We start from the raw sequence: 14466 nt of genomic DNA, 5'->3' as shown, positions 1-14466 counted from the left end.
TAACTCTCGATGTACAGCAGACTTCATGACGGCTATTGACTCCCCCATTGTGATGACTGTTGATCATAAATGCATTGAAAAATAAGTGTAAGACAAAGTTCAGTTCCTTTTTTGTGGGGGGTGGGTGGGCTTGAAACGGTACAATCTAGATCAAAATATCATTAGTGTTACTGTCAAAACAGGTTATGATAAACCAGTACAGAACAACACAAGTATATTTAAATTTCAGTTTTATTTTCTGAACGAAATAAAGCAGAGACAGTGAGAAATGGAAAGGGGGGAGCCGTATAGAAAGAGAAACATACAATTTCTGCTGTTGTCAAAAATATATATACACAGTTCAAAATTATATCCATACAAAACATGCCACATACAATAGAAATTATAATCTTAAGTCATCTCCCCTAAATGAGCTGTGCTGTACAGAAGCATGTTTTTAAAAATTAGCTAATGCTTTAAAAAACCTTCAATATAATCATTTTTCATAAATTAAGTTTGCAGAGAATTTAAGATCCAAAATAAACAGGTCAAAATATTTCAGGCAAAAAAGTGGGCTTTAGTATGCTCTGTCATACTTGTCCCCCTAAAGACAAACATTTAATAAAAAGGAAAAAAAAAAAAAATAAATCACAACTCCTGATTACATTTTTTGTGCAAAAGTCTAGCCCTCTAAAGTAGTATTTCACAAACACTGAGAAAACAGTTCATCCTCATCTACGCGTAGGTGATCTCAGCGGCTAAAAATATGACAACAGGATGATTATCTAGTTTCACGCATGCTTTTCCCAAAATAAACGACAATGAGAATAACAGTGACACTGATGATACCAATAGTGTTTGGGGAATCAAATTTGAAATCTTCCATTGCTTCTCAATATAACCACACCAGGTCAGATTTGGACAGAAACTAATAGTAGCATGATTAGCAAGTACGTGAACAATCTTCCGAAATTAAAATGCTGCGATTACTTTCACCGATTTTAATTTTTGCGACAGGTGAATAGTTAAAAATGAAACCAAAACTTGGCAAACAGAACTCATTTGCTACAGGGCTTGCCTTACACATGAGCATCATTCAAGTCATTGCTGAAAACACATTCTGTACATTCTCTCCTGCAACAGGCCAGCTTGCAAGCTTGCAGCAAAAAGTCTGAACACAAAGGGGTGGGAAATGCTAACAGAGGAGGAGAATTCATATACATAACAATAGTAAGTCTGCCATTATATATTTATATATATAAACCTTTTAATAAACTGATATCCAGTGGTTGGTTTTTTAAAATCTATGATTATTTAACTATTATTGATTTTAAGCGATCAAATTTTTTGCACCCCGTTTATATATATATACACAATTTGTACACTTTCGCATTTTTAACAGATGAGGTCATAAGTCAAGGAACGAGAGAGAGAGGGAAATCATATAAGGTTGCAAAGACACAATGCAGCTCCCTTTTCAAGATTAAAGTTTTTATCTCTAAAAAGTAAAAATAAAACTAATGCCCTTTTTATGCCCTTCGCTGCCTTGCTTCAAGCCTCTGACAGATAGTACCTCCTGTAAACCCACAACACGCTGAATCTGCTGGCTGTAATAAGGCAGGGAAAGGCATACTACAGTAAGTATACGACAGGTCTGCGCAGACGTGCACTCCTATGTCATACAGGGTGACAGTGGCATCCGAGTGCTGTGTGGAGTTTGAAAACAAAAGGGAAGCAAACAGGAGGGACGCTGGAATTAACATGGAAAAATTAAGTCAGAAGTAGTCACATTATCATTCTGACATAGTTACTCGAATGCCGTAAAAATAAATGTAAAAAATATATTCTTCCTTCAATGAAGGTTTGGTAGCCACGCCAAAACACCAGTTACTAATCTGTGACTTCAAATAAAATCCATAATTATTCCATATATGCTTGAATCAGCATGTGGAGCCAGCTGTCCATATCTAACATCAACCCACACCATCCACAGCTATTTAAAGTTTGATTTTGTGCGTTTGCATGTAAAACATTCACACACAGACACACACACACACACGCACGAGTATAGCTCCACGCGCACGCACACACCCCCACTGACGCTAAGTATTTCACCCTATAAAACCCAGAAGTACTGGTGTTAAGCTGAGAGTCTACTAATAGGCTTCAGACTTAAGTCCTAACTGCATAATCTTGCCCCAAACTGTACATTTAATCTGCATACATAATCCATGACAAAGATATGGGATAGTTACTTTGCGTCATATTATTGTAATCTAGATGGAGCAAACCTGCTGCTAAAATTTTCCCTGCATGTCCGAAAAAGCTTTTTCAAGAGCACTCCCACAGTCCCATTCCTACACTAGCAGTACTATATTTTACAAAGCCACAACCTACATGCTCACTGAGGTAGAATGGGTCGCACTAACCCACCTTCAACTACACGACAGACACGTGCTGTCTTCTGACACCAGACCCAGCATCAACAGTATTTGGACAGTATCTTTCTTCTGTCTCCACCCACGATACACGGTTCTAATGAATAAGCCACCGCAGGATTGTCTTGTCAAAGTATAAACAGTTACTCCACACAAATGAGCAAACTTTGTATTCAGGTACTAGGTGCAACCCAATGCATCAGCCTCTTACGGTTCTTGGAAATGGCTTTCAATGACTTCTTCAAAGAACCTTAAGAATCTACCTTGTATCAACCTAAGTTTGGAGCAGTCTGGACATGATTAATTAGGACGCGAGGAAAGGAAAAAAAAATAAAAAATGCTCGGTTTTGGCAGAGAACTGCTTGTCTTTTCTTGTTTTGTTCCCAAATCAACAGACTTTCCCCATCATTCAAACTTTGGCTCCTGGTTATGAATGTAGAGTCAATTTCATTTTTGCTTTCATTTATGTATGAACAGGTTGCTTTTACTGGACCACTAAAAATCAACAGCCTTTGGCCCAAGCGTACATGTTCTGGCCCCGAAACAGGAGAGTGCGGCATCCTCTACCACCGTTCCCCCTGTCAGTTCATCCACTTGCGGCAGTTCCATGCTCCACAATGGCAGGGAATCTTGTGCTGATCATCCTCAAAGTCAAACTGGTAATCATAAGTCAGCTGGAGAGAAACACAGAAGGGAGGGACTTCATTATCACAGCTGAACATGGACCTCATCTGCAGCTAACCTGCTGGATGCCATCACTTCATAAAGAGGCGATAGTGCTTTGGATCTCTCACCTCTTCCCCCTTGGGGATCCTGCGGCTGGAGATGATGATGATCTTGTCCTCCTTGTCAAAGGTCACAACCTCAGCCACACAGTTGGGGGCGCAAGAGTGGTTGACGTAACTGAACAGAGAAGCAGATTTTAGACATAAAGAAAAAGGAGGGGAAAAAAACATACCTTGGTAGAAAAAAAAAAAAGAGTCAGGTGACCCACCGGGCCGGACCGCCAGTCAGCGTGGCATCAATGACATGCTCATTGTTGATCCGAAACATGTAGATCCCACGGTTCTGAAAGTACAGTCACTGCCTTAGCTTAATATTACAAAATGATAGTTATACTAACCTACAAGGGCACAATAGGACAACACAAATGATTTTGTAAATATTTTCCTCAAAACTGAGCATAGTTGAACCAAGATATTTTGTCATGAGATAAAACAGAGCGCACAGTCATAACTTAGTTTTTAAAATATGCAGCTGTTGTGTTTTGCCTTTGTAGGCCAGTGTAGAAGACCTTGCATTACAAAAACGATGTTCTAAGTCACCAAAAAGTCATGATGCCAGCCATGCGTAGTAGTGGGTTCTTTCACTACTTCCACCCACCTGCTCCTCGTAGACCTTCTCTCTCCGGTTGGCCACCTCGTTGCGGATGATGGTGCCGATATACTCGATGACCATGGTGTGCTTCTCCAGGTCTTTGGCGGCATACAGCCCTAGCCCCTGGATGCGAGAGCGGGCCAGGTACACGTTGTTCTTCCACTCTGTCTTTAGCCGGCGATACTGCGAGGATTTGGAGTGGACAAACTGCTTGCTGTAGGGTGTGTTGATCTCACCGGTGAAGGTGCTCTGGTAAGCCTTGGACATACTGGTGCTGTTTAAGGTGTGAGGCCTGAAAAAAAGTCAGATGTGGAAGCAACAGACGTGCTGCAGATCGTGTAGCAGATAAAGGCTGTGCACAAATGAACAAAAAAAAATATACAAATGACTGGGGGGAGGGACTTACAAAACAGAGTGGTTTAAACGCAAAAAAAAATCCTGGTAATGCAGGGGAAACATATAAAGTAGAATTCATGAATGAAATATGTATAAACTGACACCAAATCCAAGAGGAAAAAAATATTTTACTTAACCCCCTGGGAACCCCATGCAGACAAACACACACGGTGTTGGCTTTCAGCTCCCTCACCTCTTGCAGTGGGTTAAGCTCTTCGGCTCGGAACGGGCACAGCCCGTGGGGTTGATCATGAGGGGAAGCTCCATCAGAGGGTGCCGGCCATATCGGAAGACGTAATTCTGGCAGCTTTCCACCCCGGGGAGCTGAGGGGGAAGCGAATGAAGAACTAACATCAGCAGGGCATTCTCCGCAGCAGGAGCGCTGCGTTAAAGCAGTCGGAAGGCCGGTGTACTCACAGACTCCGTGATACGCAGCACGGCATGCAGCGTCAGGCCGTACATCTCCTCACCCTTCACGTGCTCGGTGAAGAGTTTCAGCATGGAAGCTTCTTGGCGCAGCTTAGCCACCTGCTCCACCACACAGCTCCAGATCCCTAGACGGACAGAACCAGATTAGTCACATAGTCACATGGGGAGGTGCCAGCTAAGAGGCAGGCGGTAAAGATGCAAGTGGGGCCTTACCATCAGGAGTGCTGTCCCGGAAGTGCAGGTCCTCCTGCCCCTGCTCCAGCACCCGCACCTCAAAGAGCGGCCGGCCGTCTGCCTCACCGATGCGGCAGCGGTAGCGGCAACGCCGGTTGGGCACCCGGGTGCTCCAGTAGATACGCGTGGCCTCGTAGCCCACAGGAAAGATGGCGGTGGGTGAGTGGAAGGCGACCATCTGAGAAGGCAGCAGGTGACCCACAGAATGGAAGATGAGGCCACCAACTCGGAACATGTGGACACGGTCGCCGCGCTGCAGGATGCAGGCGATCTGCTTCACGTCGTCCCGCTCGATGTAGACACGGCGGAAGACGGCGAAGTTGCTGAGCTCTTCTTCACTGGGACCCTTGAGCTTGTGCTGCGTGCACAGCATGGTCTTGTCCTTGAAGAACATGCATCGTGCGCGAATGGCGCAGGCAAAGTGGTACACATTGGGGCAGCGTAACCGGTTGCAGCTGTTGGTGGCGCCTGTTTTCTGGCAGCAAGTGCAGCGTGTGCGCAGCCCCCGGCGCAGTGCCACCTCTACATTGATGAGCGCCCCGCCCTGAGTCTCATAAACCTCCGTGGACCACAATGCACAGTTGAGGTGCACCCACAAGTCCACGTCAATGTTGAGCAGGCGTGCCGGCCCGTCAGTGGCGCCGTCACCCTCCTCGTGGCAGAAGCAGCATTTACGCCTGTCGCGGGGCAGTTTGTCAGGCCGTAGCGTGATGCGCAGCCGCTCCATGAGCTCGGACACCTCCCTGCTGCTCTCCTTGCGCGAGCCGCCCTTGCGGATGGCGATGACCAGCTGCAGCCGCTTCCAGCGCAGCCCCTTCCACTTTTTCTCCTTGGGCCGTGCCTCCTCGCACTCCTCTGGTAGCGGACGGCTGCGCTGCTTGCAAGTCTTTGGGGAGGAGTCGTGTATGGGAGAGGCGCCCACCTGCGGGGTCACAGCCTCGGTTGGAAGAGACAGTAGGGGCTGTAGGATGGGGTCCTGCTCTGGCTCACTCTTGACGTTGACGGTCAAAGGGCTGGAGGTGAGGGGAAAGGCAGACCGGACAAGGTCCTGCAGTCCAGGCGGAGGGGGTGGTGGCGGAGGAGGGGAGGGAGAAGGTGGTGGAGAAGCCTCCGCGGGAAAGATGGGAAGGTGGCGTACGTCTAAATCTGACACATTAGTCGAATAGCAGTGCTGAACTGGCTTGTCTCCTTGTTCTTCATCCTCCTGGAAAAAATACAGATCTTTAGATACCCAAATAACTAAGTAAGAACCTAATCTACACCAGGATGGAAATCACTGCCATACAATCAAACCAAGGACAAAAACCTGTTTAATGAGGGACAGGATGTCCACCGGCTTCTTCAGAGTACAGCCAGGCAGAGAGACGTCAAACTGCTTCAGCCAGTCTGCACTTTCTGGATTTTGGCACGGAGTCTCGGCTAGAAAAGGTTTCACACAAATAATCTTCTCAAAATCAAATCGTTCTTCTGCTCCTCATTTACATGGTATTTAGATTTATTATGTATGCTTTAGTATTAAAAAAGAAATGTAAAATTAAGTGGTAAGGCTACCAGTGGTTGTTGCGTCGGGTGCGCTGCCTTGCTCTCCATTCCCTGCCCGACCTGGACTCTGGGGAAAGGCCACTTCGTAAGACGCAGGCATCCGCATTTGTAGGAGCTGGGCCACAGCCACCATCACTGTGCTCAGATTCTATGTGGAGGAGAGGTGGTCAGACGGCACAGTCCACATGCAAGGAGACGGGCAAAGGTAACCACTAAGACACTGTGATGCAGTTACCTTTGCTGCGGCAGCAGACACAGTGAAGGTGACAGACACCTCCCTGCCTTTGGCTTTGTCCCAAGAACCAGCTCCAGGTGTGACCTTCCCCCCATGCTCCAGGGATACACTGAGTCCTTGCAGAGGCTTATTCTCAGGAAAAACTAAAACCGGAAGGAAAAAGTATGGTTTAAAAAAATATTCCTTTCTGACAGATAGAGGTTGCCAATAAGGAGTGATGGGAGAAGCGGCATGTCTGCTGCAGCTGCTATCCCCACCTGGGATTGAGGTCTGGGGGATGAGTGGGATGATGGGGGAGATGGCCCTCTCATCCTCCTCCAGTTTGGGTTCCCTCAGAAGGGGAAAGCGCTGAGCTTCATCGCCCAGAACGCTCTCGGGGGAGGAGGGGGGCACGATGCCTTCTGAAGCGTCGCTGTCCTCATCGCTCTCCATCCTTCTTAAATACACAGATGAGAAATTGAATGACGGCGCGTTGCTGAATGGCAATCCTGACCCACCAAGGACACGGCGAAGCAGGGTGCGAGTTTCTCACGAACCTGATGTCCTCGTTCTGGTTGTGCGGGGGTGTGGGCAGAGCGGCCAGCAGGTCCACACCCTTCACCTCCTCGGCCGCAGAGCCTGGAGGCAAATGAGAGATCAGACTCCACTAACACATCTAGCCTGGACATTTTTCTACATTAACTTTGGGTCTGAACCACCCGGCTCTTACGCAGGTTCTCCTCAGGGCCTTCAGCATCCTTCCGAGATACTGTCAGTTCTTCCACAGCAGTGACCCCATTCAGCATTTTGTGCTGCACAGAGGGCGGTGGAGTGGGGGGTAGCGAGGATGGCGGCGTCGGTGGGTTACTCAGGTTGTTCTATGATGATAAACGGCAAAATTAATGTTTCAGGCGAAACAAATGCCCTTGTTATTTTACTTACAAAAAAAAAAAAAAAAAAAACCTTGTTCAACCAACCATTGCACAAATGCTGCATGATGAACAATACAACACCATACCTTTGCAAGCAGCTGAGAGTAATAGTCTGGGATATTATCCAGGACTGCATTTCCAAAGGAGCCCTTCAGCTGCGCCTTGCCACTAGCTGGTCCGCTGCCAAAAGGCGCAAACAGATCCAGGCTGGCAGTGATGGAGGGCTCCATCAGAGGCAGGAGGGACTTCAGAGACTCCTGCAGACACAACAAAACATCACAATGCTGATAGACACTCCACTCAGGACAGGGAACAGAACCACACAGCACGGCGACAGGCACACGCTGGTTTACCTGCTTCAGCTGCTTCATTAGGGCTTCTGCACTTCTCCCCACATCCTCCTTTTTAGTCTTTTTTCGAGAGTTTGGTACTCGCTCGCCAGCCTTGGCGGTTCGCTTCGCCTTCGGGGGAGGAGCCTTTTTGGAGATGGACTGCAGATCCTGGAATATGGGAGGAACATAAATGTGATTGGTGAGAGACCTTGGGGAAAAAAAGGAGAGAAGAAAAATAACTAGTGAAGACCGAAGTCCCTCACCTCCATGCTGGGGGGAGCCCCTTGCAGTTTCTGCTCCAGCATAGCTAGTTTACTGTTAATGTGCCCGTTCATCTCATTGGCAGTGTCATCCGAGGACCTTTGAGCCGCAAGCTGCAGGTTTTTGGTTCGAAGGAGCTTCTGCAGCAGCTGCTGCCCGGTCTCAGTCCGTGGGACATGGGGGCCTGAGGGCAATGCAGGGTTCTCTGGACTGATTGTATTAAGGCCTGTCACACCTCTAGAAGCCAGAGTTTCCACATTCGCCTCTCGCTTTATGCCTCCGGTGCTGGCTGCTTCTCCTACCCGTGTATCACACTGCATCTCTCTGGGCTCTTGTTTGATGTTCTCCAGAGTCATCCGGCATAGAGCCTCTCCACTTCGGGCCTGGGCTTGCTGAGGCAGCTGGTTCTGCGGTGATGCGTGCTGTGAATTCTCTCCAGACTGGCAAGCGGGGCCATTAACTTGGATAAGCGAAGTCCCATTGTTTGATAATTTCTCCGAGGTCTGAGGGTCAGGCTTCAGACCTGCTGAATCATTAGACCCATTAGCTCCACTCAAGGGTGAGTCTCTGGGCTCTGCTGCCTGACTGAAAGCCCTCATGCCAGATGCCTGGGAATATTTTTTGGGAGAGGCAACATGGGCTGGCACTGGAGGTTTACCCATGTCTGGTTTGCTGTTGGAAGCTGTGCTCAAATTAGATTCTTGTTTTTGGATGGCAGACAGCAGGCTCAAGTCTGGGGAGGCAGAATGCTTTAAGCCTGCTGGGGAGCCAACAGTAGCAGGACAGGCCTGAAACGGGCTCGAGGCTAGTGGTTTGGAAGCCAGCCTGCATGGCATTGTCTGTGTTGGAGATGGCTGATGTATACCCATGGGGTGGACTTGGGAATGTAGCTGCGCAGAAGGATCTCCAGGTGAGTTTTGTTTTAGAGCCTGATGAGGTGACATGGCCACCTGAGGAACCACATGGCCCTGACCCATCGAACTGAGTGACACAGGTGTTTGTCCCCTTGCCATTTGCTGCTGCTGCAACATTGATTGCTGCTGGGAAACGAAACTGTGCTGGTGTGAGGGGCCATGTTGTGGGGACGGATTCATTTGATGCTGTTTCTGTGACTCGACCATCATATTAGACGGTGGAGGCTGCTGCGGTGGGCCGAAGGCGCCTCGTTGCAGCTGGGGTGCCATTCCTGGAAATCGATCCATCATTACCGGTTGCCGGGGTGAACCCACAGCCCCTTGCTGTCCCAGCGATCCATGTTGAAGGAGATGTGTTGGGAGTTGTTGGGGCCGGTCCTGCTGACCCTGAAGGTGGACTGGACCCAGGGGTTGCCCTTGGTTTGCGGACATCCTCAGCATCTGGTTGTGCTGGAGTTGTCGCTGGGCAATCATGGCTTGGATTTGCTGTGGGGGGAGGTGACGTAGCTGAGGGTTTTGTGCAATTAAAGCCTGGAGATTGACAGTTGCCCGAGGCTGAGCGAGGGGCATTCCGGGTCTCTGACCCATTAGTCCACGCGGGCCCCTTATCATACCCATCTGATTCATTGCTTGTTTCTGCTGCTGGGCCAGAAGAACTTGTTGCTGGCTAGGATGAGACAGAACATTTTTCTGGGCCTGATCAGATTGACTCATGCCTTGCAACTGCCCCATCGCTTCATGCTGTTGCCCCATTACTTCTCGAGGTTGTTGGCCAATTAACGATTCCTGCTGCTGGGTCATGTAACACATTGACTGTCCTTCCTGCTTCACTGTGACCAACTTCTCTTCAACAGAGCTTTGCCTCTGCAGTGGAAGCTGCTGCTGCTGCACTTGGGAAGACATGGCTGCTTGCACGTTGCTTAAATAGCTCTGCTGTTGCTCAGCTCCGGACAATGGAGAGGGGATTGCTATCTGCTGGGCTTGCTGCTGCTGAGCCATAAAGACATGGGTCTGCTGATGCTGCTGTTCCCCAGCAGCTCCTGGATGCTGTATGGGTATTGGAGTGGGGGCACCCTGTTGCTGTGGGGGTGTTCTTGGACTGAGTATCACAGCCTGTTTGGAACCCGAGGTTTGGACTTCCTGGGGATGCTGCAATGCATCAACGGGGCCTTGTAGCTGTGAACCATCCCTAGAGTGGTGAGACTGAGGGGTGGGTCCCCCGAGCTGTTGGGGATCTGCTGGGGATCTGCCTACTTGAGGCAGAGCAGGCTGAGGATGGTTTCCCAAGTCTGGCTGTGGATTGTTTTGGTTTAAAAAGCCTTGTGAAAACTGGCGATGTTGAACTGGATGCAGCTGTAACGGATTCTTAACAGCAGTTGGTTGCTGCTGGGAAAGGACCATCTGCTGCTGTGGTGTGAGAGAAGCTTGCGGTCCTCTGAAAACCTGCTGCTGGGGATCCACTGCTCCTTGCTGGCCGATCAGAACCTGTGGACTCTGCTTATGCTGCAAAGGTGCCTGGTTTCCTATCACCGTCTGCTGCCCTGCCAACATGTTCGATTGTGCGTGTGCTATGGCCTGCTCCATAATCATGCCTTGTGGGGCCTGCATTTGGCCTGTCTGACCTTGCTGGTTACCCATCATCCCAGGTTGTATAGCTGGTTGCTGCTGGGTCAGATGACTACCCATCATGCCTTGCTGTGGTTGTCCAACTAAACTCCCTTGCTGCTGACTCAACATTCCTGGCTGCTGAGGCAGTATGGGCTGCTGTGCCATCATTCCTTGCTGTTGTTGCAATTTCTGGACCATCTGCATTCTGTGTTGATGCTGCAGCTGCAGCTGCCTTGCGTCCGGCACGTGGGCTCCAGAACCTTGGGGGAAGAAACTTGAAGAGGTCCCAGGTGGAGAACCCATAGGGAAAGCCTGACCTGGAGATCTCACTGGCATGCATATAGACTGCTGGCCCATCATAGGAGCCCCCTGCTGGCCCATCACCATCTGTCCAGGAAGCTTGGAAAGCATACGGGGACCTTGTGTCGTTGGACTTGGGGCCAGCAGTGCAGAGCCCTGTTGATGTTGGTGCTGCTGCTGTTTGCTGCGATATTCCGCCATCAGATTGGTATGCTCCTTCTGCTGCTTGCGAACCTGATCCAGCTGTTTCTGTATTTTGCTCTGCTGTTCGGTAACCAGTTTCAGCTTCTCGGCATCGGCCTCAGCAAACTCCCGGCCAGCCTTCTTGGCCGTGCGTTGCTTGGCACAGAGCGCCTTGCGGGACTTGCGGTGCACGCCGATCTGCTCCTCCAAGAATTTGAGCTGCATCTGCAAGAGCTGTTGGGTATGCAGCAGCCATTCTTCATACTGGTGCTGCTCTGTGTCATCTAAATTCAAACCAGACAAAGACATTAAGCCGGGAAATGGAACAGCACGGAGTCACTGTCACAGAGCAAGAAAGACAGAGTATTTTACAATATAAAGAACTTATACCGAATAACTCATTTATAGATGACGGTGCTAAGTGCTCTAACACCAGGGATTCCAGCTACTTCAGATGTAAAGAAACAAAATGAAAAAGAAATTCAAAGGTAAACAAAAACTGAAGATAGCTTACTGATAATCCCCTGAACAAACTGAGGTGGGTTGGGTCTACACTGCATTGGGTCACTGCTCTCCCCTTCCTGTGAAAGAAAAATAATCCATATTTTAAAACATATCACAGAATATTAGAATCAGAATTTGGTGATCAGCAGTCATCATTGACACACCACAGCACATAATGCACGATGGCGAAACGCGTCCTCTGCATTTAACCCATATCTGACAATGTGACATAGCAGGGGGCAGCTAATTCACCACCCGGGGAGCAGTGCTTGGGGTGGAGGTACCTTGCTCAGGGTACCTCAGTGGTGCCTTGCTGGTCGGGGATTCGAACCAGCAATCTTTCAAATATCATATTACAAATATTTTCCAGATTCTGATTATCCAAGCACGTCACTTAAAACCACCACCCGTTCTTTACCAAACAATGATGTCTTTTATTGGACATGCATTTGTGTAGAGAATAGAAAGTGCTCACATTTGCCAGTCCTGTGTGCATCCTGCCTTGGGTATCACTAGCACTTGGTCCTGTGCCTAGTTTCTGAGCCAACAGGGAAACCTGCTGCCTAGTATAAGAATACGAGCAAAGAAATTAGACTTTTTAGCCAGTAACAATGCGCAAAACCTTCAGCAGAAAAGTGGCCCTTTCACAATAGAGCACATACAAGAACATGCCTCAGATCTGAATACCTGTTGATGCCAGGTGGCACGCCAATGCTGCCTTGAGCCATCACTCTCTTTATGCCCTTCAGAGCCACCATTTTTGCTTTGGCAATAGGGTCCATAATATCATCAGCTGCAAACTTCTCAAGATCTATAACACAGCACCGTACAAATCGGTGATTCCTTAGGATACAAGGTTAAGATACATCAGACAATGGTTTTGAGTAAAACGATATTACATCCATTACCTTTGTCTTGATAGAAGTTGTCCGGCACTTGTGCCTGTTTCGTCACTGGCTGCTGTGGCGGTGGTGGATTGGTTGTTCTGAGGATTCCTCCGGATTGCCCAGCTCTGATCATGGCCTGCTGCTGAGCCATAGCCATGTGGGACTGTGCGGTCATCTGAGTTCCCAGCATCCTTTGCTGCTGAGGAGACAGCATGTGTGGTGGCCTGGGCACCATTCCCGCCTGACCCATGAGCCCTTGGGGAGGTGAGCACTGGTGCTGACTGAGAAGGCCCTGGTTTGCGTCCTGAGGAGGAAGGCCATGGATATGTGTATTCATTCCTGCTTGCTGGAAAGAACTGAGCTGTTGTTGCTTTTGAAGCTCTTTCTTCTCATGCTCAAGAAGGTCTTGAATCAACAGCGGGAGTTCACTCTCCTCCAGAGAGCTTTCCACTTTCAGATCAACAGAAGGAGAGTGCTGACCACTGCCACCTGGCAGCCCAAGAGGGTCTTCATCCAGGTCAGTATTTGTGGGAGCTGATGGGAAAGACAGATGGTCAGGAAGAGAATATGGAATTCCTCCTATCCTAACAGAGCTCAGAGAAGCAGAGTTGGTGGACTGAGTGTTGGGAGGTTTGGTGGTTGTTGTGGTTTCAGGAAGAAGCACAGAGGCTGCTTCTCCCACCCCTGATGGTCCTGGTTGTCGTGTGTCTGCCTCGGCTAGATGGCAGCATGTTGGGGCTTGAGAGCCAGTCAGCCCAGAACCCAAAACGGCATCTTCAAGTTTAATTACAGGTTCCCCAGATGGGCCTGAACGCACAGATAGACAAGAGGAGGGGGCGGATGGCCCAGAATTTGATGGAGCAACTGAACCAGAGGATGTGGAAGCAGTACGAGGATCCTGCTGTGACAAGCCCAGCTTTGACTTCCCTTCAACCTTGATGTTAGGAGCAGCAGTGGAAGAAGGTCCTGGGACCTCAATTTCTGCTTCTACTAGGGTTAACTGATCAGAAAATACATCCTTAGGGTCACCCTGGTCAAGTTCTGGGTCTGTATAAGCCAGAATGTCAAACTCATCACACTTCAGCAGGTCATCCAAGTGTGGGTCGGCAGTCTCCAAGTTGTCCAAGTTGCCTAAATCATCATCCCCCTTATCGGGATCCAGATCTAATGGGGGAAGGTCATCCTCTTCATCTCCTGGCCCTGCCAGCTCTTTAGGAACAAAGGGATCTTCCATGTCCGGTTCTGCAATGTCAAGGGTGCATGCCCTAGCAGGAATGGCTACAGGGGCAGCCTTTGGTTCCCCTAAAGGAATTGCCTGTCGAACTGGTTGGTGGGTTCCAGGCTGGGTCTCAGGGTTGGGATTTTGAGGCGTCATCAAAGCTTGAGGTGTGATTTTCTGGGGTGGTACAAAAGCCAGGTTATCTTGCTGCATTCCCAGCCTGGGGTCCTGGGTACCTTCTGCTAGGGAAGACAGGGTAGGGGGCAATGTCTGGGGCTGGTGAGATGGAGTGGGCAGAGGCAGGGAACGTTGCATGAAAGGGGCACCCATGTCTTGCTGCGGCATGTAAACACGTGGCCGAGGTTGTGGTCCTCGTGGTGAGAACTGTGGCCCCACAGGCATTCTCTGAGAGTTGTGCCTCAGCTCTATGAACTGTAGCGGTGCTCTTGGTGTACAGTTTTGTAGGGCCTCCCCTCCCTGGCCTGGTCCTGGGGCATGAGAGGTGCCAAGTGCCTGCATTCCTGCTGGTAGGTTGAGGGGATGGTTCACAGGAGCACCGGGGTGATGTCTGGATCCCTCTGCTTCCACACTGGATGGTGGGGGAAACCTCCGGAGAGCAGTGGCCTGCCTCTGCCACTGAGGATGGAAAGGAAGGCGAGGATACAGACCCTGTGGATTGCTTGGCCCTGGGGGTCTTCAAAAAGAGAGAAATGGCCT

The 14466-nt window shown here is 49.3% G+C and overlaps 1 protein-coding gene across 6 annotated transcripts in view; it reads right to left on the bottom strand.

Annotated features, from left to right (window-relative positions):
• Positions 1-213: 213 nt before the first annotated feature.
• kmt2d (lysine (K)-specific methyltransferase 2D) overlaps positions 214-14466 on the bottom strand; it is a 35371-nt gene continuing 21118 nt past the window's right edge. For 4 of the 6 annotated variants that reach the window (XM_049018101.1, XM_049018104.1, XM_049018106.1 and 1 more), the window contains exons 35-54: positions 12552-14443; positions 12331-12454; positions 12119-12206; positions 11654-11720; positions 8137-11423; positions 7895-8041; positions 7628-7798; positions 7340-7487; positions 7167-7248; positions 6888-7066; positions 6631-6773; positions 6405-6543; positions 6160-6272; positions 4833-6057; positions 4608-4744; positions 4384-4514; positions 3801-4086; positions 3412-3485; positions 3212-3320; positions 214-3091 (exon numbers count right to left, since the gene is read on the bottom strand). In XM_049018101.1, coding sequence (XP_048874058.1) covers positions 2999-3091; positions 3212-3320; positions 3412-3485; positions 3801-4086; positions 4384-4514; positions 4608-4744; positions 4833-6057; positions 6160-6272; positions 6405-6543; positions 6631-6773; positions 6888-7066; positions 7167-7248; positions 7340-7487; positions 7628-7798; positions 7895-8041; positions 8137-11423; positions 11654-11720; positions 12119-12206; positions 12331-12454; positions 12552-14443 — 8635 coding nt within the window. In that variant the 3' untranslated portion in view covers positions 214-2998. The remainder of the gene's footprint in view (positions 3092-3211; positions 3321-3411; positions 3486-3800; positions 4087-4383; positions 4515-4607; positions 4745-4832; positions 6058-6159; positions 6273-6404; positions 6544-6630; positions 6774-6887; positions 7067-7166; positions 7249-7339; positions 7488-7627; positions 7799-7894; positions 8042-8136; positions 11424-11653; positions 11721-12118; positions 12207-12330; positions 12455-12551; positions 14444-14466) is intronic. The other 2 variants (XM_049018103.1, XM_049018107.1) reach the window with 1 other exon arrangement.

Source organism: Brienomyrus brachyistius, chromosome 6, assembly GCF_023856365.1.
Source record: "Brienomyrus brachyistius isolate T26 chromosome 6, BBRACH_0.4, whole genome shotgun sequence".
Classification (NCBI taxonomy): Eukaryota; Metazoa; Chordata; class Actinopteri; order Osteoglossiformes; family Mormyridae; genus Brienomyrus; species Brienomyrus brachyistius.
The sequence above is the reverse complement of the archived record's forward strand: the minus strand, read 5'-3'. Positions and strand labels throughout refer to the sequence as shown.